This window comes from Chaetodon auriga, chromosome 23 (assembly GCF_051107435.1).
Source record: "Chaetodon auriga isolate fChaAug3 chromosome 23, fChaAug3.hap1, whole genome shotgun sequence".
Taxonomy (NCBI): domain Eukaryota; kingdom Metazoa; phylum Chordata; class Actinopteri; order Chaetodontiformes; family Chaetodontidae; genus Chaetodon; species Chaetodon auriga.
In genome coordinates this window covers 15506503-15528347 of record NC_135096.1, presented here as the reverse complement: position 1 = coordinate 15528347, position 21845 = coordinate 15506503, and the positions used below count along the sequence as shown (strand labels likewise).

General features: G+C 47.3%; 3 protein-coding genes across 8 annotated transcripts; 1 reads left to right on the top strand and 2 right to left on the bottom strand.

The window, feature by feature from the left end:
• Positions 1-1712: 1712 nt before the first annotated feature.
• zc3h13 (zinc finger CCCH-type containing 13) lies at positions 1713-12823 on the bottom strand. 6 transcript variants are annotated; one of them, XM_076723430.1, is made up of 20 exons: positions 12596-12823; positions 11737-11913; positions 11144-11247; positions 10851-10965; positions 10558-10669; positions 10244-10410; positions 9955-10100; positions 9619-9819; positions 9273-9440; positions 8842-9185; positions 7994-8476; positions 7574-7828; positions 6944-7457; positions 6601-6797; positions 4933-6198; positions 4136-4813; positions 3907-4050; positions 3461-3661; positions 3165-3328; positions 1713-3049 (listed from the first exon to the last, which is right to left on the bottom strand). In XM_076723430.1, the coding sequence occupies exons 2-20, from the start codon at positions 11902-11904 to the stop codon at positions 2849-2851; spliced, it is 5628 nt and encodes a 1875-aa protein (XP_076579545.1). In that variant the 5' UTR covers positions 11905-11913; positions 12596-12823; the 3' UTR covers positions 1713-2848. The 6 variants fall into 6 exon arrangements, with proteins under 6 accessions (XP_076579545.1, XP_076579548.1, XP_076579546.1 ...); XM_076723433.1 differs by having other exon boundaries at positions 6685-6797; XM_076723431.1 differs by having other exon boundaries at positions 7580-7828.
• A 2395-nt stretch (positions 12824-15218) lies between these two features.
• Positions 15219-19227, bottom strand: cpb2 (carboxypeptidase B2 (plasma)). Its single transcript, XM_076724142.1, has 12 exons — positions 19046-19227; positions 18094-18203; positions 17728-17803; positions 17521-17645; positions 17317-17425; positions 17043-17144; positions 16838-16942; positions 16604-16714; positions 16413-16500; positions 16066-16268; positions 15776-15860; positions 15219-15696 (listed from the first exon to the last, which is right to left on the bottom strand). The coding sequence occupies exons 2-12, from the start codon at positions 18171-18173 to the stop codon at positions 15482-15484; spliced, it is 1299 nt and encodes a 432-aa protein (XP_076580257.1). The 5' UTR covers positions 18174-18203; positions 19046-19227; the 3' UTR covers positions 15219-15481.
• Positions 18481-21339, top strand: alg11 (ALG11 alpha-1,2-mannosyltransferase). Its single transcript, XM_076724141.1, has 5 exons — positions 18481-18561; positions 19067-19288; positions 19524-19895; positions 20043-20608; positions 20710-21339. The coding sequence occupies exons 1-5, from the start codon at positions 18515-18517 to the stop codon at positions 20991-20993; spliced, it is 1491 nt and encodes a 496-aa protein (XP_076580256.1). The 5' UTR covers positions 18481-18514; the 3' UTR covers positions 20994-21339.
• Positions 21340-21845: the final 506 nt, after the last annotated feature.

Genomic DNA, 21845 nt, shown 5'->3' with positions numbered 1-21845 from the left:
GCACTGATGGACAAAAGAGTATGCGAGCTGAAAGAAATAGAAAATGAAATAAAAGCTGGTTATTTAATAGACTTACAATGTTAATATTGTACCATTTCAAAGATCGAGATGATTGAGACTCCGTAACATACATGCTTAAGCCGATGTCTTTTCTTTAGGAACACGTATATTATGTGACATGCAGAAATTATTTGTATTTCTTTTAATCGTCAGCTGCCTTAAGTGTACTATTATTGTGAATAAGGCAATCACATGAGAAGAGCTGTTGAAAACTTTCAACAAATTTAAAACAGCTTGAGACATTTCAACCATTCATAATAAAACAGATCTCTTTTATTTTGTATATCAGGCTTATGAGAAGGTCTTTGACCAGCTATTGGACAGCTGCTCTAATTTTGTTTTAGGTCTTCAAACACTGGTATCAAATCTCAAAATGAAAGTTTTAAACCAATGCATTTCTATTAACAATAAAAATAAAAATAAAAAAAAAAGTATTAATAAACGAATACTGATTTAGAAAGATAACACAACCTGAAAGTGGGCGTGATTATACATCAAATTCAGAGCTTACCTCAAAACGCGAGAGCTTGCATCTAGCGGCTGCCCTCATAGATCCTCATAGCAAGTTAACGTGGTCATCTCGATAGTCTTAACACTACGTTTGAATTCCTTCAGGTCCTCAGTCGTCCTGACTTGACAAAATGTCATTACAATTGAAAAATGTCACTCTACATTTATTTTACAGTAAAAAATACAGCTTTGAACCAGATGTCATTACTTGCACATCTCAGAATTAACCTTGAACCTTAGACAAAATAAATATGTAACGGGAAAAGTGTTCTCCTATAAAAAATAGAGTTGTGGCCAGGCTAACAGACTGTGGGCTACACCTGAGCCCGATCTCTCAAGTCACAGTTTGCATGGCCGGGAGGTGATGTCGTGTTGAATCCAGGGCTCTAAGATAACAGCTTTTTTCCATTCTCATTACGTTCTTTACGCTGTTCAGTGCAACACTGACGCCGATTTGTCCGTTGAATTCGTGTCCGAGCACTCAGCATGCACAACCTGCTCTTTTCAAGTGTCACTTGTTGAACTAAAACGTGTTGATACAACCACATCCCAGAGGTTCACCTGATCCACCTGTGCAAGTCTTTTTATTGTGACTCTGGAGGTCAACCACTGGAACACAGAAACGTGATGTGAAGTTGAAATTACTTATCTTTTCAGTCTTTTTTTTTTTTTTTTTTTTTTTTTATCTAAGCAGTCTAGTGTCTTTTCCTATTGGGAACACTTTGGCTCCTTTTTGGAAGGTGTAGGCTGGTGAACGTTAAGGAGAGGAATCCCACATGGCAGTGTTGGAGGTCTGGTACTCTGCAGTCTATAGTGTGCTCTGCACTCACTTCAGTTCATTTCAAGGAGACATTGCCAAACCATTCAAAACACATACATCAAGCAAAAAAGAAACGTTTCCAAAGACTGACAGTTAAAACAAATTACATTCGATGAAGGAATAGTTTGGCAGTGCTTATTCACGACAAACATTCAAGTCCCTGCAGGATGTTTCAGTGTTGTTGGTCGGTAACACTCTGCAGCCAATGCTCTGCAGATATTTTGTAATATGGTGTAAACAAAATAGAAATAATATCAAGTGTCACATTATTTGAAGGCTGAACAGTCACTTCATACAAAGCAAAAGACCCGTTACAAAAATCAACATCTAACCATTTTAATGCACAGTTGTAGTAACCAAATGCACAATTAATGAAAACAAAACAAGTCCTGTTTTTCCCTACAAGTTAGAAAACGCTTGATCCTGACCACTTCCATTCCTTTTCTAGATTATGGACACTTACTTGAAAAAACTGGGTACTGTATATGACTGTGCTTTACGTTTTATGACTGGCTGTGGCAATCTTGTCCACTGCTGCACTTTATATGCAACGGCAAACTGTCCATCTTTGTCTGTCCGCAGATTCTCTCGATGGATGGTTTTTATATATAAATCTCTTCTCGGGCTGGTGCCCACCTATTTGTGTTCTTATATGTGTAGAGATTTTAGTCAGTACAACACAGATCTTGGTAAAAAAGCCTTCAGATATGCTGCCTCCTGGTCATGGAATGACTTACAGAAGGATCTGAGGCTACCTGAACTGATCACTTTGGGGGAATTTCAGTCCATTTTAAAGGACAGAGAGGCCAGTTCTATTGGGCAATGTACTCGTTTCTGAATTAATTTACTGCCGAAACGTTTTAAATTATTGTGACCTGTCGCGTGCTCTTGTGTCAATGTTGCACGTACTTTCTGTTTCTAACTACAGTGTGTGATTGCTGTTGTTGTTGTATGTATTGTTGTAACTTTGTATTCACTGCCCTCTTGGCCAGGTCGCTCTTGAAAAAGAGATTTTAATCTCCATGAGTCTTTTACCTGGTTAAATAAAGGATATTGATTGATTGATTAATTGATTGATTGATTGAAAACAGTCATTTGAACTTGGTTAGGCAGGTGAAACAGACGACTTAAAAGCTGCTCTAAAACACTGTAATGCACAAAAAAAAAAAAAGAAAAAAAAAAAGTCATTTCAGGTGTGTTTTATGTTTCTCGTACATGATTCATTACACACCTCCATAGGCTAGAATGTCCAGTAGTCTATGGCACAGCACTTGCAGATCACCCAAAACATGTAAAGCATAACTGAGTAAGATTCACAATGTTGCTATTTTTTCTTTATTTCCTCTCATGACTAAAAAGGCTAGGTACGGAATGAAATGGGACAGAGTCAGGGGCTAGAAGAAGTAAAGGCTTAGAAGCATTCACTTTCATGTGTTTGACTCAAGAAGCCCATTTCCTTCAGGACACGCACACTTCAGGCTGTGCTGTGCTGAGCTTACTACTACCAGAGGCAGCGACCTCGGCTGCTGGGGCTGCCGTGCCGTCAGACCTTTCTGGGCCCGAGGCCTGGCCAGCCATGGTCCTTCTGAAGAGGCGCATGCTCATCTGCAGCAGCTCGTTGTCTACGACGGGGGTAGTGGGGTACTGCTTGGTTAGACCCTGAGGGAGGAGAAGTAGATTTAAACACAACTGGCATATCAAAATGACGTCTGGATGACATCGACACAAAACAGTATTCAATTCATTCTCCTGTCAGCGGTTGGGTGACATCTACCTTGTCATTTTTTAGCAACTGCCGGCGGATGGCGAAGTCCCTGCGGGCACAAAGGGCCTTGCAGCAGGGCCCGAGGTTGCTCAGTAAACCCGCCCTCTCCACCCGCCTGTTCAGGGCTGCCATATTCAGGGCCCCCAGGTCATGTTCAAACAGCTTGTCGGCATCTGCCAAGAGAGTCATAGAAGGATGGAACTCACAAAACAGACTAAACACATTTCTAGATAACGATGAACACAAACAATAAATAAATGCGATAAATCTGTATTTTTAGGATTCCATGATGTCCAAACTCTCACCTTTGGGGTCGTCCAGCTCTGACTTGCACACCTCTCTGACTTGCTTCAGGAGCTCAGGTCCAGCGAGTCGCTTGGAGATGCCCGCCCTGAGAAGCACGGCCCCTGGGGTGAACCGAAGCAACGCTGCCCCTGCTGCTCGTGGTTCGTGCTTCTGTTTGGGCATCAGGCTGGACCAGTCCACATCAATCACATCCAGAGGACCTAGCAGCACATGGCATTAGGGGGTTACTTTTAAAGGAAACACTGGACGAGTGTCCTAATGATCTTTATTTTATTAAAAAAGTGCTTCAGATCGTGAAGCTGATGAATTTCAGAGTTCTTTAGGAATGAAACCAATCAGTCCTTCAAGCAGAGGCAGACATATCAGTTTTCAAATTAAAGAAAGGATAACAGAAAGGAATTCCCAAAACATTTCCATGCTAATATTCTCCATAAAAAGGAGGCACCTGTAATTTTCTCATCTTCTTGCTGATCCTCTTTCTTCTGGCTGTCAGCAAGAATTTCGTCCAGCTCATCATCACTGATTGGTTCATACTCTTCTCCGACAGATGCGACCGACTGTCCATCGTCCTCTTTCCCCTCATCGTCCCCTGAGAGCGCACACACAGATTCCTTTAAATCCATTTTGGCGATTTAAGTGAAAAACAAAGTGAGATAGAAATGTTGTCATCTTACCGTCAATGCTGTCCGTCTTCTCCAGCTCCCGCTGCTCTCCCATTAGATGGTGACTGTTGATCGGTTTCTCTGACTCTGGAGGGCTGAAGGCCTCTCTTGGCAGCAGAGGCTCATAGTCACCCCGGTCCTGTCTCATCATGTCCCCTCGCAGATCTCCTCTGATTTCGCCTCTCAGGTCCCCTCGTCCTGGAGCCCTGGGGTCGCCGTGGGGCGGTAGGTCCATCATCATCATCATCCTCTCCCTCTCTCGATCGCCCCCTCTGTCACCTCTGCCGTCTCTCTCCCGCTCCCTCTCTCGCTCCCTTTCCCGCTCGCGTTCGTGCTGCTGGATGAGTCCTTCAGGGAGCAGGCGTTCCCTGTCCCTCATATCTCGCTCCCTCAGGAGAGGCTCGCGGCCGGGACGCATCAGCAGGGGCTCCCGTCCCCTGCTGGGCCAGTCCCTGGGTTCGGGCTCCCAGTCTCTCTGCTGTTGTAGGGGCTGCTGGAGGAGCAGGGGCTGCTGCTGCTGTTGCTGCTGCTGAGGCCGGAGGTCCTTTCGGTCTCGTTCTCGCTCCCGCTCAAACGGCTCCCTGTCTCTCTCCCGTTCTCGGCTGTCGTAGGAGCCGGCGCGGGACCTGGCCTGCCTCTCAGAGTCAGGAGAGCTGCGTCTGGAGCTGTGGCTGCGGGAGTCCTGCCGATCTGGAAGACGATAAGGACACATGTAACTAAGGGTGGAATCAGTTTACAACATGTTTATGGTTTAATGTGAACAGATGTTCATGTTCAGCAATGTAGCATCAAGATGTGTGTTTATCTACCTGAGGAGGTGCTGCGACTGGGCTCTCCTCTCCTCAACTGGTCAATCCGAGACTTCCTCTCGGCCCCTGGAGGATCACTCACGAGCGGCCTTTCTCTCTCCCGCTCTCTGTCTCTTTCCCTCTCCCTCTCTCGCTCTCTTTCTCTTTCTCGGTCCCGGTCGCGAGAGTTGGCGCCCTGCAGCCGGCCCCGGCGGGATCGCGGACCTTGTGGGTCGTCTCTGTGGGCGGACTCGTTGGAGGGTGACCGCAGACGTCTTGAGGATGCGCGGCTCTGGTTGCTTCCCATGCTGCTGCTGCGCGTCTGCTCTGGTGGAGGTTTGCGGAGCAGGGGTTGGGACATGAGGGGCTGAGGAGTCAGAGTCTGCAGCAGCATCGGAGGATCCTGGGGGATTAGAGGGGCGATGGGAGGGGGGTTGCACCGCTCCCTGTCCCTGCCCATTCTGGGACCACCTCTCCTGAGGGGCTCAGCAGGAGCCCTCTCAGCGGGAGCCAGGGGAGCTTGTGTTTCCAGTGGCCCCCCCCCTCGGTCTGTCACCTCCTCATCTGACCAGTCACTGAAGTTGTCCATTTTGGACAGCGGAGACCGCTCTGAGTTGCCTCCAGCACCGCGGTGATCAGGCCTCATGGAGGGAGGTGGCGTCCGGGGACCCCTCTTTCTCTTACTATGGGGCTGATGGGCCGATGAATCCTCATCAGAAATATCGGATTCTCCTTCTCGTGACCGTTTCCTCTTTCGCTCAAGCGCCTTCTTCTTGGCTCCTTTCCTGGGGGAGTGTAAGGGTGGAGGTCCTTCTGTAGAACCGCCAGCTGGGGGCTCGGGGTTGAAGCGATCTCCTGCACCAGCCAAGCTGTTGCCGCCGCCGATCTCTTCCTCTTTTCGACCCTTCTTTAAGCCCTTCCTCTGCGACTTTGTCTTCTTTTTGCCCTCCTCGTGGGACTGGGAGCCAGCTCTGTCGTCGCTGCCAGCAGCGAGGGCCAAAGGAGGAGGAGGCGGCGTGGATTCTCGATGGTCTCTGGCTCTGCCACGGGAGTCAGTTGAGGTGTCCACAAGGTGCTCTCCTCGCCTGTCGCCTCCTCTGCTTCGCTCCCCGCGAGGCTCCAGGTCCTCAAGGCGGCTGCGTGCTTCCCTCTTGTCCGCCGCTCCCCTGCGCTCCTCATCCTTCCAGTGACCGGGCTTCTCATCGGCCGGAGCAGGCCTGAGTGGAGAGCGCAGCAAGGGCTCCTGGGGCCGCACCACCTGGCTCAGCAGACGATGTTTGTCGCTACCTGCACATGCACATAGAAAAGTCACACAACCACACTCGGCACCTTTTAAGGCAATGAAGCATCAGTCAAGTCATTCCTGAGCTGCCAGATGAAGCTCCTCTCTTCCTTCACCCCACAGAGCTGCAGCATGCTGACACTCCTTTTCAACTCATCAAAAGTGTGAAATTTAAACTGGAAATGACTGAATTGGACAAAAAAATCCACAAACAACAACATGCTCTTCGCTTCAGTGAGCACCATTCTAAGGACTATTTGGCTGAAGTATACTTCTGTTCAGTGGAAAGCGTGCAAGGAGAAGACACGACATCTAACTTCCAACTCACACCAAAGGGACAGAAACTTAAAATGATTATCAGTGCAGTACACGGGAGGCGTGTGTCCTTTGAAAAAGAATTTCCCTACTGTCAGAAGGAGGCGGACACACTGGGCTGGGGAGGAGGGGCTGTGGGTGGAGCTTGGCCTGCCCTCGGCCAATCGGGCGCTCACTTTTGTCTTCTCCACTGTTGTAGCCGTCGCTGTCTGCTGGACTGAGGCCCCGCGCTCCTCGCTTGGGTGAGGGTCGGGGGCTCGGGCTGCTCTCCACCCTGGTCCTCTTACGACTAAAGGGAGAGGAAAGGAGAACCGTTACCACAAAAATGTATAAATACGGAGCTTGAGGAGTCGCTTGTGGTCGATTCGGAGAAATGTAGGTGTGTTTGAGGGGAGGAAACTGCAAATTTTCAGGGGCAAGAAATCAAACACGTGCCTCGTCTTGCGATCATCCCGGGTGTCTCGGACAGAGCGGTCGTCCCTGGTGTCCTCTCTCCTCTCCCGTCGCTCCTCTCTCCCTCTCTCCCGCTCCTCCCACTCCCGCTGCCTCTCCCGCTCCCGTTGCTCCCTTTGCTCCCTCTCTCTCTCCCTCTCCCTCTCCCGCTCCTTCCTCTCCCGCTCTCTCTCCCTCTCCCGTTCCTCCCTCTCTCTCTCCCGCTCCTCGCGCTCCCTCTCCCTCTCTCGCTCCCTCTCCCGCTCCCTCTCCCTGGCCCGCTCCCTCTCGGCCTCCCGCTCCTTCTCTCGCTCCTTTTCCCTCTCCCTCTCTCGCTCTCTGTCCTTCTCCTTCTCTCTCTCCCTGTCCCTCTCCCTGTCTCTCTCTCGCTCCCGGTCGCGGGCCCTGTCCTCCCGTCTCTCTTCTGCTCTGTCTGTCCTGCGATCCTCCCTCCTCTCCTCCCTCTCAGACTCCTCCGATCTCCTTTGGTGTCTATTCGGGGAGGCTGCTCTTTGATCTGGAAGAGCAAAAAGTTCAAATAAACAAAAACTGAAAAACAAATACTAAGATTTCTTTTGATAAATGTCCTTTTTTTGGTTCCAATTCAGATTTAGAAATGAAGTAATCTCTTACCCGCACCTCTCTCTCTGTTGTCTCTGCGATCCCGCTCTCCATGTCCTCCTCTCCTGTCGTAGGAGGAGTCTCGGGCCGGCTCTCCTCTCCTGTCGCCCTCGTAGCGGTCTCGGTCTGAACCCCTCTCGGAGCTTCTTTCGGTAGCGCTGCGGTCCGTGCTCCTCTCCGCGCTGCGTTCACGCACCGCGCTGCTCCGTGACTCCCAGCTGTCGTGGCCGCTGTCCATTTGGGAGCCCCGAGAGTTTCTGTTTGAACCTGGTACGAGAAAAAAGGAGAGAAATGATGACTTGGCACACACTGCCCAAAGGTACAACGGTGATACATGAGCTAATGGGTGCAGCAGCGTGCTGGAGAAGTTTCTTCTTGAGGTCATAATAAAACAAACAATGGAACTGAAGGAAACGTGATGTCCGCTCTTGCCTTTCTCGGAGGTTTCATTGGCACGTCCTCTCCCTCGTCCGTTCTTCTCAGCTCTGTCTGTCCTGTTCTCCATCCTTCCTTCAGCTCTCCCCCCATCTTCCCGCCCATGACCTCTCCCATAACTCCTGTCATCCTGAGTAGGGTCGTCCTTCCTGTGAGTGTCCGTCCTCTCCCTCTCTCTCTCCTTCTCCCGCTCTCTGTCCTTCTCCCGGTCCCTCTCGCGTTCCCGTTCGCGGTCTCGGATCTCCAGCGACTCTCGGCTGGAGCGGGTCTCTGTCCTGCTCTCTCTGGAGTCCTTTACATCCCTGTTGTCTCGGTGGTCGCGAGAGTCTCTGGTTGTTTCCCTTCCTCGGTCACGAGCGTCCCGTCGTTCGCGGGCCTCTCTGGTCTCCCTGTCATCGCGAGCGTCCCGTGATGACACCTGTTCAGAGTCGTAGTCCCGGTCATCGCGGATGCTGTCCTTCTCTCGTTTGCTGCGGCTTTCTGTTTGCAAGAAAGACACAAAGCTTAACAAGTGATGCAAGGAATGATTTAAAATTCTCAATATACATTGGGGATACTGTACTTGAAGCCCAGATGAGAAACTCAGCTCTCTCCCCTTCTAGAGGAAGGAATAAACACTTAATGAACGGCTACATTTCCAATCACAACCAAAGCAATGCTGTGCAAAATGAAGACAGATCCACGGATGTTTTGATCTGTAATTTGTAATAGCCCAACTTTAAGTTAGTTAGTTTTCATTTTGAGAAGGGAGCATTTGTGTGAAAATTTTTCCTGAAAGTGAGCGTAGTTTTCAAGAAAATTTACACAAAAAGAAAAAAAAATCTGGTATTAGAACTTGAATTTACCGTCTCTGCGCTCGTGTCTGCGCTCCTGGGCAGGCGGACTCCTCTCTCTTTCACCACGGCTCCTCTCGCGGCCCCTGGAGTGCCGCCGGCTGGGGCTCGACCTGTCAGACCGGCGGTGGGGCGAGGAGGTGTCGTGGGACGCCGGAGGTGATCGGGAGCGCCGGGAACTCTGAGGGGAGGAGGTGGAGGCCTGGGCCGTCGAGCTTCGGTGGTAGACGGGCGAGGACGAGCGACGCCGACGAGGAGACGAAGAGTGCCGCTGGGCAGAGGAACCCGAGTGGGAGGAAGGGGAGTGGTGGCGTGGAGGAGTTGGGGTGCGCTGGCGGCGTGGAGGAGAAGGAGACCTGCAGTGGCAGAACACGGTTATTTCCTGACAGGCACTCTGTCTTCTATTAACTGATGAGACTCTACTGATATGAACACGTGCAAACCTCCGAGGAGGAGACGCCAGTGCGTGAGACTTGTGGGACGAAGCTTTAGGAGAGGTGGACTTCTTCCTGGTTGAGGGTGAAGTGCCCCTTGAAGGCAATGACACGCTACCAGAACGCTCCTCTGATGTCACTGACCGCTTGGCCTTGTGGGAACTGTCTGATCGGTCCCTATGAACAACACACGTTCAGAAAGATGAAAGTCATTAGTTGAAGATACCTGAAGAGAATCATGTTGCATAAATGACCACAGAGACCACTAAAACTGTCATCTTAATGGTGATTACTCCATGAAATGGACAGATTATCACACACTGACGTACTGTGTTGACCTGTCGGAGATCTGTACCTGCGTTTCTCCTTCTTTTCTTTGTGTTTTTCTGTATCCCGCCCTCGGTCTTTCCCCTCCTTCTGCTTCTCCTCAGACTTCTCCTTGTTTTTGTGCTTGCCTTTGTGTTTCTTGCCAATCACAGGAATGTCCAGGGGGACAGGGGGCGGAGGACTGGGGGTACGGGGCCCCTTCTTCTTACTGTGGCTCCCTTTTGAAGTCCTGATTGGAAGAGGAAAGGAAACATCCATCAAATCTATCATAATAATATAATTATCAGACTGTTTTACTGTACAGGGAGTACAAGAGAGAGAGATGTCCTGCAAGTGAAAAACAAGCCGAACACCAGACTCTTACCTGGCAGACTCTGAAACAGGAGAAGACACAGACGCCTTCTTCTCTTTCTTCCCAGAGCCGAGGCCTTTGGTGCCACTCTTGTGTTTTGGGGATCCACTGGACTTCCTGGATGAGGGTGAATCTTTGCTTAGCTGCTCGGGGGAGACCTGAGGGACAGAGATCACGGATCAGTTTGAAAGCCCAATCAGAGGCCCTCCTCCAGTGAGGGCCGGGAGCTGTTCTTGTGGGAGATATATTTCAGAAAATACAATCAGGCTTTCTTTGCAAGCAAAGGTAGAAACTAGCTTACCTTCGGCATGGCAGCGGCTCTTGTTTTGGCCGCGGCCTCTTCTTTCTTGATGACAATTTCCTCCCTCTTTTCCAAATTCTCCTGCTCCAATTTCATCAGCTCGCGTTGAATCTTCTGGCGCTTCATCTCTAGGGATAACTCGTAGTCGTAGTCACCGATATCTGAGTCTTAAAGTAAAAAATAAAAAATAAAAACATAGCAGTGACTTCTAAAGACAAGCCCAAATCTTAGGATCTGTCATGTCACTATCAATGTTATTTCATTCATTTTAAATCAGCAGGTCATTTAAACTTCAACAAAAGGAGCTACTGAACCTTCACGGTTGGTTTCCCACTCTGTGGGCTCTTCTTCACTGGCTGGAGTGCGCTCCTTTGTGATCTTTATATCCTCCTTCTCCCTGTGTCGGCCTCTGGAGGAGTCTCTCTGCTGTGGATGGATATACACACACACAGATGTGAGAATGACACCCACACGTTGAGCACCATCTTCAGTTCTTCTGCAGTTCCAGGTGGCACGCAGCCCGCAGCCTCTCTCACAGCCATCATTACGCTTTCACTAACAGATTATTTCTTTAAACAGGCAGACACCGAAGGAGCGGAGAACTCACTCTTACTGTGGGGGATGTGGGCTCGTCTAGGTCTCGCTTCAAGTTTTCTGGGTCAACATCCTGTCTTTTATTCTTCATCCTCTCCCGCAGGTCACCTGTGGGTCTCTCAGCTGACCTGCTCCGTTAAGACACAAGCATCGTGTCAGTAATACGAGGCCATCCATAATCAGCCATTTGTTTAATATGAACAGAACAAACAGTCGTAGAGTTTGATAAGAATGTGTCCAAAACTTAAGTCCTGAAAATCGCATGCCTAAAATATCACACAGAAATTCTAAAACAAGCCATCTTACCGACTAAAGCTAAATCCTTTGCCTCGCGGCTGAGTTCCATGTGTGTAGCGACAAGTGTTGCCGTAGCTGCAATTACCGGTCTTCAGCCAATTTCTACAGTGACTCTGAAAGACACAAACAAATGAGCCAGACGAGATGAAGAAAGCCTTCACAGTAGGATAATATCAGGGTCAGTCTCGACACAAAACATGATTTATCAGACTACTAAAGAGGTGCTGCCGTGCAAGGGTCCCTAAGCAAGGTACTGAATCACTAACAACTCAGGAAACAGGCAACAGGAGCACAGCTACCCTGATCTTTGACCTCCTTCAGCTGGAGTGAAGGCTAACAATATGCCACAAAGTAAGCATCGAATTATTCTTTGGAGCAACACTCACTGTCCAATAATTGCAAGAGATTACGTATGACTGGTGGGTGCATTTGTTGCATATATTATAAGATACAGCTACAGCAGCAGACTGGAATGCCTGGTGCAGGAAAGAGATGCCTCCTTCTATATTAACAAGGAAAAACAGGGATGAAAAACACACGACTACATCCTCAGGCTGTGTTGGAAACCCCCGTCGGAGTGCTTTGGCTTATCCAGTACGTACATCAGCAGCATTACTCCCAGTGCTGGGGCCGAGTCTTTCGAACACACTGGGCCGGCGGGAGGGGGCGGCGGGGTTGCTGGTGCTGCTGGTTGTGGTGCTGCTGCTGCTGCTGCTGTCAGATATGGTTTTTGAATTCTCCACTGTTACCTTCCGCCTGATCTTGGACATTCTGCAGGACTGGAAACATGAAAAACAATGAAATGTCTGTGAGTGAGGATCTGTATCAACACATTATCCACACCGAGATTTCAGAGGGAATGTTAAATAAGCCACTTTATATATGATATTACTAATACCATGGCCGGAAATGTCTCTGCTGTGTGGCTGTTTGACTGCCGCACCTGAATTCATTCATTCCGCGTGCAGGGCTACATATGGCACCCTGAATTTCGTCTAATCATAATCATCTGAGCGCCTTCCTGAATGATTTGAATTTCTACAACTGACTTCCTGCTGTTTTTGTTCTCTTATAGGCAGCGACATGTCCCAAACATAAACACATGCAAATGATTTGGCCTGTTGTTGTCCGCAGCTGCTCTGCGCTCTACGTAACTTCCAGCGAGCAGTCTGCATGCTAGCTTAAAGTTAGCTAAAATCCCTCGCCAACTAAACGATTTAAATGCCACTGATCGCCCCACTCATACGCGTGTATGTGTGTGGCTCAAATGTAAAGCCGGCAAGTGGCTGGCGTCCATTCTTTTTGCACGCCTCATGCTGGAAACGACAAGCGGACGGAGGCTAATGCTAAAGTTAGTTAACCAAAGAGATAATGACTTCATGTTTTCTCTTAGCGCGGGCCTTCAAGACGCATTCAATGGCGTCCCTGCTCACTACTCCGTACATAAAAAAGCTGCCTTACCCAAGACGTTAATTCGGTGTCGCATCTACTTAAGTCCAGTGAGTGGATTCAGCACTTGTAGAAATAACAAGGCTTATTCTTTAAAATCAAAGGCAGAGACTGCCCTGTGTGCCTTCATATTGAGGGTGCGCATCATATGCCCTGTTCTTCTTCTGCGGTCTTTAAATGTACATTGTCCTCCACTGCCGCCTACCGACTTCTTCTTCTTCTTCTTCTTCTTCTTCTTCTTCTTCTTCTTCTTCTTCTTCTTCTTCGGCGGTTGTTAAACAACGTTTGGTGCATTATCGCACCTTCTGAAATGGAGTTCTGATTGCCAGTTTTTCTTCAGCTTGGACTAAACCATGCTTTTTATTTCTGATTTACTATAGGTAATATTTAGACTGACTTCAGGCAAGGTGGTAGCTTCTTTAGCATTCCTGTCTGCCAGTTCATTTCCTGATACTCCTCTATGAGCTGGCACCCACAAAAAGGCAACATTAACCCCAGAGCATTGCAATCTATGCACCAACTGCAAAATATCCACTATCGTCCCATGGATATGCACAGACCATGTTAACCTCTTATCAAACCATAAACCTAGGTGTTTGAAATTGTTAACTCTTTCTAGAGCTCTCTCTAGAGCTACCTCTTCATTAATAGTTTTCCTTGTAAAGAACATAGTTTTGGTCTTGTCTATGGATATTCTGAATCCCCACTCAAGGGCCCGTTTCTGGACAGCATTTACTGCTTGCTGCATCTTACCTACAACATGGTTGACAGTCCTTCCTCTCTTCCACATGGCTCCATCATCTGCAAATAAAGCCACCTTAATAGACCCCTCTATACTCTTAAACACACCATTAATCATGAACAAAAATAATACTGGACTAATAATACTGCTTTGAGGAGCACCGTTCTCTACTGAATACTCTTTGCTATAAAACCCATTGATCTTAACTGTGATCTTTCTCTCTGATAGAAAATCCCTGACCCATTGGCACATCCTTCCTTTAACACCTAACATTTGAAGTTTGATGAGAAGGCCCTCCCTCCACATCATATCATAGGCCTCTCTACATCAAAAAAGATCGCCAGCACTGTCTCTCTATTTATCTGTGCCTTCCTTATCTCGTCTTCCAGCGCAACTACTGGGTCCATGGTTCCTCTACTCCTAAAACCACTCTGGTAGCTCCGCATTAGACCTTTTGTCTCTAGCCAGAAAACCAGCCTAACATTGACCACCCTCTCCATAATCTTCCCCATTTGGGATATTAGTGCAATTGGCCTGTAGTTACTGGGATTCTTACCGTCTCTGCCTGGTTTCCTAATAGGGATGATTATCGATACCTTCCATTCATCTGGAATAACCCCTTCCATCCAAACCTTATTAAACAGACGTAACACTACATCTTTCCCCTTGACACTTAAATTCTTTATCATAGCATAACAAATCCTATCTTTCCCTGCCGTAGACTCACCAACTTTCCTCAATGCCCTGTTGAACTCCTGTATAGAAAATTCTGTATTTAACATCCCACATTGCCCATCATCCTCATATAACTCACCTCTATATTTTGCTATTGTTGATTCCCTCCCATTACACTCCTCTTGTGTTAAATTTCCTGAACTGTGCTCTGATTATTGTTAACCCTCAGTAGCTCACTCTCACTTATCTCTGAAAATGTATCCCAATCAGCCCTCCCCAGAATCCACCTACCATCCCTCACATCATGTTCTCGGACCAGTTCCAATTCTATTTGAGTCACTGCAGGATAGTGATCACTACCTGTAGTACTTTCCCTTAATACTTCCCGACTACACCTATCAGCCACTGCTTTAGTGGCACTGGTTATATGTATTGCTGATTCACTACCTTTTGTCACATCTATTCTTGTGCATGTTCCATCATTCAAGCACACTAATTCATGTTCATCCAAAAACTCTTCCATCACACCACCATTGACATCATCCTTGTCTCCCCAAAGAGAACTGTGCACATTAAAATCCCCACACCAAATTACCTTCCCACTTAAATTTTCCCACTTAAAGTTGCTCGTCCCAGACCAACATTACTAGTTAGTTAGAATATTCGCATTGGTATTGATAATAGTGGTCTGTATTTAATTGAATATATAGTGAGGGTTTTCACCGGAAGTGTCATGATGCTACTGTTCGCCTTGATGGTGTAACAGGAGGGCGCTTCTCACTTGTCTTAGGGAGATAACGAGACACTTTAATTTGGAAGTAATCAGTTACTTTACAATGTTACTGTGTGTAGAAAACGCAGTACTGATTCTACTACTTTCATCACAAATGACTGCAAAGGTTTGCCTAGCGTTATATTTGGCTGTATATTACGGATAGACAATGGTTTCTAATAATAACTCTGCTATTACTATAGCTTCTACATACCATCTATGGCAACGTTAGCTTATCCTGTGATTGCTTTTCAAGTAATGTTTAGCTAGTCAGCTAAAGTAATGCACGTTACTTCGCAGGTAAAAACCGAAGAAACGTACCAGTGTAGTTGCTCCATGTGGCCACTAGATGGCAGCACATTCCATGATGGTATCCGACCAAGCCGAAGCAGAAGCGGCAGAACAAATGTGTTTCCGGGAAACAACAAAATAAAATTCACCAAGTAGACAAAAGTTTCAAGTGCTGTATTAGATTCCATTACATTGTACATTATTAACACCATTAATTATACATATACACATCTCTGCAAAATAGACATCCCTAATATATGTGGGTATTATGGGTGTAATTATGGGTAACAATCAGAATATCCTTAATGCTGTGTAATGTGATTACACCTCTTACATTCCAGTTTATCTTACAGTCTATGATAACAGGCCTCATTCACAAAATGACTGAACTCTCGTGCTTCAGGGCAGGTGTAGCTGCTCAGGCAGCTGGAGGAGGACTCGTTGGAACTTGTGTTTTCTCCATAACCTTGAGCGCGATGGTCTTCACAGCGATCAGAGCTTCATTGCAGGCCGGGGAAATGTGAGATGGTGGCAGGAGGAAGCCGTAACGCCCACGGTCCTGGAGCTCAAATGTGAAGGAGTATTTGATGCCGAGGTTGTACGCCCAGTCATCAGAACCACCGGGAGCTAAGTCTGGAGAGCAGACAGTGACACTCGTGTACTTTGTGAGTGACTGAATTATAATTTTGCTTTGAAAATAAGTCCTACTCACATATTGTCTTTGCTCCAGCACCATATCGGTAGGTGTTCCTATAATATCTTCTGATTTTCTCTGCAGCCTCTTTGGCCATCTCAAGCTTTAAGAAGAAAGAGTGCATTTAGACAAACATTCAGAAAGAACCATTAAGAGTCTGTGTTTTATCTCAAGTTACAAGAATTGACCAGTTAAGTGAGATACTGTGGTGTTCTGCAACAGCTGACAGCCATCATTCAGAAGCAAGCCTGGAGCTTATTGATTAAAGAGAAAAGCACTCAGCTTGAGTGTCTGAGCGAACCACTCACCAGGTCTTTGTGGTTGTCTGCTTCATCCAAGGTGCAGGAGTACGGGAAAAGCAGCATCTGAGAGTAGGAGTGCATGCTGAGGTAGAGCTGAACCGAGTCCTTGTGACTGCGCAGGAAGTCGGCCACGGCCTGGGACTCCGGCTCCGACTCAGGGAAGACACCGCAGTAGGTCTCAGTGCAGGGATCATGAGAGGCCCCCTCCGCTGGAAGAGACAGTTCCACTTTAACTCATAGATGCCACTGACACTGTCATATGTGATCAGTTAAGAATGTGTGCATCAAAAAACACATAGATGACATGTTTTAAATTTAAGTAAGGCAACACTTAGGATTAATATGAGACTTACTGCACCAGTTGGCATCAAAGTTTCTGTTGAGGTCGACTCCGATGCAGCCATTGCTGTTGATGGAGCGATTCTTCCTCCACATCCTGTTCTGAGACAAAGAAAAGACAGGAAAAGGTCATGAATTCAGCTGAAATTGCTTCCTTTACAACCACTCAAGCACAAAGTGCCAGTTCTGTTTCCTGTATTCTTACTGCGGTCCACGTGTGGTGGTAGCCATCAGGGTTCATCACAGGCAGGACGTAGACGTCCATGTTGTCCAGGATGTTCGTAATGTCCTGGTTTTGCTTGTAAAATGACAAAGACTGTGGGAGAAAGGGCACCGATGTTAGTGCTGGACTGTAAAACTGATCTGACAGCAGAAAACAAACAAAAAAATGTCACTGCAGAACATTTCCACCCTGCTGATGCAGATTAAATGTACTCACATACTGTACGAACCATAAGCAGAAAGCAGGAGAGATCCACTCTCTGGCGTGGATCCCACAGTCGATCCACATCGCCTTCTTGTTCGGCCTGTCATTCAGAGACAGCTGAGAGAGAGAGATCAGACATCGATCAGAGGAGGGCATTATTGACTGAAACATCTGTGCAGCAACTTTCTCATCACTGCAGCTTATCATGCGAGTGCACCTTCAGAACGTAGAGTGGTCGCTTCTCAGATGAGGAGCCAATGAGGATGACTTTGATCGTGCCGGGGTTGTCCTGGTGGGTCCTGTTTATCCAATAATAGATCTGCAGTGGAGACAGTGTGTTTGGAAGCAAACTGTAATATATCCAGTGCAATCCTGGCCTCTTTGTGAAGCTCGTAATTGAAAATTTGCCTTGAAAACAGCTGAATTCTGACACAATATCAACAAAACTGGCATGTCAGGAAGCTGGAATGTGGAAAAGATGAAAAGCATACATCCTCCAGGCTGTGATATCTATCGTAGAAAGTTGAGCTGCTTCGTGGGTCAGTGGAGTCGTTCCTCATCTGCATTTCAATCAGCTCGTTGGCGTTGGCCAGCAACACCCTAAAATAAGCAAATAAATCACAAAACCTCCTTACAAATGCACACCTGGCGTGGACTATGATGAAGACGTGTGTGTTTTCAGACAAGCAACATACTCGTGGGTTATGGTGTGTTTCTGCAGCAGGTCTTTGATGATGTCTGAGCTGTTGGCAGGAACAAACAGGTGGACCTGAGTCTCCTCTTTGATGTACTGAGGTGAGACAGGCTGCCATAAGGCTGTCTGGGAGAAAACACGGCACATGATGATTCCCAAGAGGTCAAAAAAAGTAGAGGAACACAACCACTGATAGAGAAACAGCTACCTCATACTGAGTGGAGACATTTTTCAAGATGTCTGCTTGTTCTTGTGTTTTCGGGGTGATTGATAGAATTTGGTCTCTGAAGAAACAGAATAGAAGATATCAGTAAAAGATGTCGTCCCCCTCTGAGCCAATCACAGACTTTCACATGTTTTATTGATAACGGCATACTGCAAAAGCAAAGTGCAGAATTTTGTGAAAGTTAAACATGTATGTTAAAAAAAAAAATCTTTGACCTTTGTCAACAACATACACAGTATGCAAGTGTGTGTTTGCATAAGTGTGTCATGCCCTATTTTCTCTGTGGAAAACACTTTCCCAGATCACAAATGAATGCATTTTCTTCAAAGGTTCACCAAGTGGACTCACCGTGTTTCCATGCAGTGTCCTGTCCTCAGGAGTTTGTCCAAATTTATCAAAACAAACAGAATCAAAAGGGTCTTCATCATGTCAGCCTGAGGACTGTGAATGACGGAGGTCTGTACAAAACATGGGGATAAGGAGACACTATTGATTAAAACAGTGTTTATTTAGAAGTTAAACATTACTTTTTGAAGGGCAGAGATCAGCCATCCTGGCTAAGGGGGCAGATTAGTTATTGCTGCTGCTATATTTTCAGCAACTTCAATTAAAATATTATAATTAACACACATCTAAATTAATGTAAACCAGTGTGACTTTCGCTCAGTGGCGGAACACCTCCCGGCCGATAGGTGGCGCCAGATAAACGTAACTCAGTTGGAAAACAGGCGGAAACTTGAAAGCTGATGTGTTGTGAAACCTTGGCAAGATGTCGGGCCACGATCAGCTGGTCCTCTGTTTGTGTGAAATAACAAGGTAAAATATATTAGATCTCAGGCAAAGTATTTCAAACAATTGGATAAAATGATAATTATTAATTTTGAAAGCGTAGTTGGCTCGTTTGCTTTGAATTAGCCGCCGACCTGGTGCTAGCTTTGCTACTACAGGCAACATCCTGACGATGCTCCAGGTTAGTTAGCTAACGTGAAGCTAATTCGCTGTTGGGGTTTTTGGATAAATGAGATGAATACAACGTTAATGTGCTTTTAAACTCTTTACTAAATTATTCATGAAGGCAGTATTTTGTTCCTTGTAGTCTTTTATGCTTAGTCTTGTCAGTATAATGAGGTTATTATGACTTTATTTATGCATAATGTACATGGAGAAGGCTGGTTAAGTAGTAACTTTTGATAAAACAATGTCAGTAATACTTCTCCATCTTCCTCCTTCTCCTCCTCCCTAAAAGCCCCATATAATTAAAATGAGGTTGCTCGCTTTCTTGCTGTGATCTGTTACTCACTGTGTTGGATCTGGCTTTCAGGCTGCTGTGGAAGCTGCTGCTGCCCCTGGTGTTTCTGTGCGTGCTGCTGATCGCCGTCCTGGTCCTGCTGGTGCTGGCGGTGCGTCTCTGGCTTCAGAGCAGCAGGAACGCTCGGCGGGCGAGGGACGGCCGTCCCACGGTGGCCTTCTTCCACCCCTACTGCAATGCTGGCGGCGGGGGAGAGAGGGTGCTCTGGTGTGCTATCAGGGCTCTACAGAACAGGTAAAACGGACTGATTCATTTTGATGAGGTTTTTACAGTTTGATGTGTGTCCACTCTCTGTCAACACAGATTGTGCACTCACTAGTTGCTGATTTACTACATGTTCCAATGCAGTCACACAGGCTATTCAAACTGTGTCCAATAAAACAAGGTGTAGGATAAGTCGGACGTAATGGCATCAAAATACCTTCTGCTTATGTGAAATCTTGCTTAAACTCAGTCCATATCTGCACAGGTACGTGGACATCAACTTTGTGGTGTACACAGGGGACCTGGGTGTGACGGGTCAGCAGATTCTGGACGGGGCGCGGCGCCGTTTCAACATCGTGCTCCCCCGGCCCGTTCAGTTCGTGTTCCTGAGGCATCGGCTGCTCGTGGAGCCCGGCCTGTTTCCTCACTTCACCCTGCTGGGACAGAGCGTGGGCTCCATCTTCCTGGGATGGGAGGCGCTGACGGAGTTCGTCCCAGACCTTTACATCGACTCCATGGGCTACGCCTTCACTCTGCCCCTGTTCCGCTATTTGGGAGGTTGCAGTGTGGGTAGTTATGTTCACTACCCCACCATCAGCACAGACATGCTGTCTGTAGTGAGAGAGAGGAACCCCAGGTAATCGCTGTGCGTCTTTATTAAAGCATTTGTCTCATATGGTTGTGTTTAAGACGTTTTCACTAATCTTTGTAGATGTAGGGTGATTCTTAACTACAACCTGCTGCTTGCTAACACATCAAATAACACAAACTGCTGATCTCCCAGGTTCAACAACCCCGATTACGTCTCCAACAGTCTCTTCCTGAGTGCCTTCAAGGTGGTCTACTACTGTCTGTTCGCCCTGCTCTACGGCATGGCCGGCTCCTGCAGCGACCTCATCATGGTCAACTCCTCCTGGACCCTCGATCACATCCTGTCGCTGTGGCGCGCTCCCAACCGCACCAGTGTGGTCTACCCACCCTGTGACGTCAGCGGGTTCCTGGATGTCCCGCTGGAGGAGGACGGGGACAGGAAGTGCCACTCCATCGTTTCCATTGGGCAGTTCAGGCCGGAGAAGGACCACCGGCTGCAGATCAGAGCTTTCAAAAAGGTGTTAGACAGGAGGAGGGAGGGGGCTGGGGGCAGGGAGGCACTGAAGCTGGTTCTGATTGGCGGATGCAGGAACCAGCAAGACGAGGATAGGGTGCTCATGTTGAGGGGGCTGTGCCAGGAGCTGGGTGTGGCCGACAGGGTGGAGTTTAAACTGAATATACCCTTCGAGGAGCTGAAGAGAGAGATGGGGGAAGCCACCATCGGGCTGCATACCATGTGGAACGAACACTTTGGAATCGGTAATTAATCTGCCTGAGCTCACGCATAGACTGTTTAATTTAAAAATGAACATTTTTGATGATATTAAAAGTGCATCTTCACTCCTCTTTCTCCTCCGCAGGCGTTGTGGAGTGCATGGCAGCAGGGAAGGTCATTCTGGCGCACAAGTCCGGCGGTCCCAAGCTGGACATTGTGGTACCTTTCGAGGGAGGCCAGACGGGCTTCCTGGCTGATGAGGAGGACAGTTACGCGGAGGCCATCGAGAGGATCCTGGCCCTGCCGACCGCCACCCGGCTGCAGATCAGACGCAACGCACGTCAGTCTGTGGCTCGCTTCTCCGATCAGGAGTTTGAAGCCTGCTTCCTCGCCGCTATGGAGCCTCTGATGGGAACACTTGAACGATGAGAAGAGGACTCATTCTTTGTGTGTCCATAGCAACATGATAGTGGCTGTTTAACACTTTGAGCACCTTTACTTTGATGCACTTAGGGCTGCATTCACACTCTAGGACTGGTGACAAAGGGTATTATAACTGATGCACTGATAATCACTCAGAGCATAGTGATTTGTCCAGCTGCAGAAAAGCGGGTACTTCTGTTGGAGTTGAATCTGTTAGATTATCTTGTGAGATGACTTTTGTTGCTTTTTTTACAGCACACATTCCTTGTCAGTAGTGTCTGTTTAGTTAAAGAGATGTATGACTGTAATGGGACTAAAGATACTAAATATGTTATTGTTTACAAGGATTCTCCTCATGTCTACAAAGTGAAGTATTTTTGATATCGATGATGAATGTAATAAACATATGATGGAAGTAACATATGCTTTCACCCAGGAGCTATTCATCCTCTGTTCCATTTCATGTGGCCCACAGTAGCAGATGCTTGCTGATGTTGAAATGAGCTGTAACAGATAGTTAAGTAGGAAACCAAGAAGAGATTAGCAGAACTGGGACAAAGACCAACACTGCTTCCTGGAAAATGATTTCTCAGATTTGCATTGCTTCATGGAAGTCTGTTTGCTTTGTGTGCTTTTGGCTCCACGGGCCAATAGTATGTCATATATACCCACCTGAATTCACCCATCACATACTGACGGAGGAGGTGCAATGCAAGCTGCCTGCCTGACCATCAACGGGGAATATGGGTCTGTCCATGTTGACAGAAGAGCTCAGATGAGAGTAGGAGCTGAACATAAACATGATGACACTCAACAGGAGAAGGGGCATTGAAATTGTACTGTTGTTGTATTCATTGT

Bases quoted from the DNA above. Each gene is read 5' to 3' on its own strand.
- cpb2 (XM_076724142.1), bottom strand. From the start codon at position 18,173: ATGATGAAGACCCTTTTGATTCTGTTTGTTTTGATAAATTTGGACAAA. The intron at 15,861-16,065 runs GTGAGTGGTTCG...TTCTTCTTAAAG, and splicing joins CAGACAACCACAAAGACCTG to CTTGAGATGGCCAAAGAGGC. The intron at 15,697-15,775 runs GTGAGTAGGACT...TCTGCTCTCCAG, and splicing joins TGCTGGAGCAAAGACAATAT to ACTTAGCTCCCGGTGGTTCT.
- zc3h13 (XM_076723430.1), bottom strand. From the start codon at position 11,904: ATGTCCAAGATCAGGCGGAAGGTAACAGTGGAGAATTCAAAAACCATA. The intron at 10,411-10,557 runs GTTCAGTAGCTC...TTTTACTTTAAG, and splicing joins GTGGGAAACCAACCGTGAAG to ACTCAGATATCGGTGACTAC. The intron at 8,477-8,841 runs GTAAATTCAAGT...TCTTGCAAACAG, and splicing joins CAGACACGAGCGCAGAGACG to AAAGCCGCAGCAAACGAGAG.
- alg11 (XM_076724141.1), top strand. From the start codon at position 18,515: ATGTCGGGCCACGATCAGCTGGTCCTCTGTTTGTGTGAAATAACAAG. The intron at 19,289-19,523 runs GTAAAACGGACT...ATATCTGCACAG, and splicing joins ATCAGGGCTCTACAGAACAG to GTACGTGGACATCAACTTTG. The intron at 19,896-20,042 runs GTAATCGCTGTG...CTGATCTCCCAG, and splicing joins GTGAGAGAGAGGAACCCCAG to GTTCAACAACCCCGATTACG.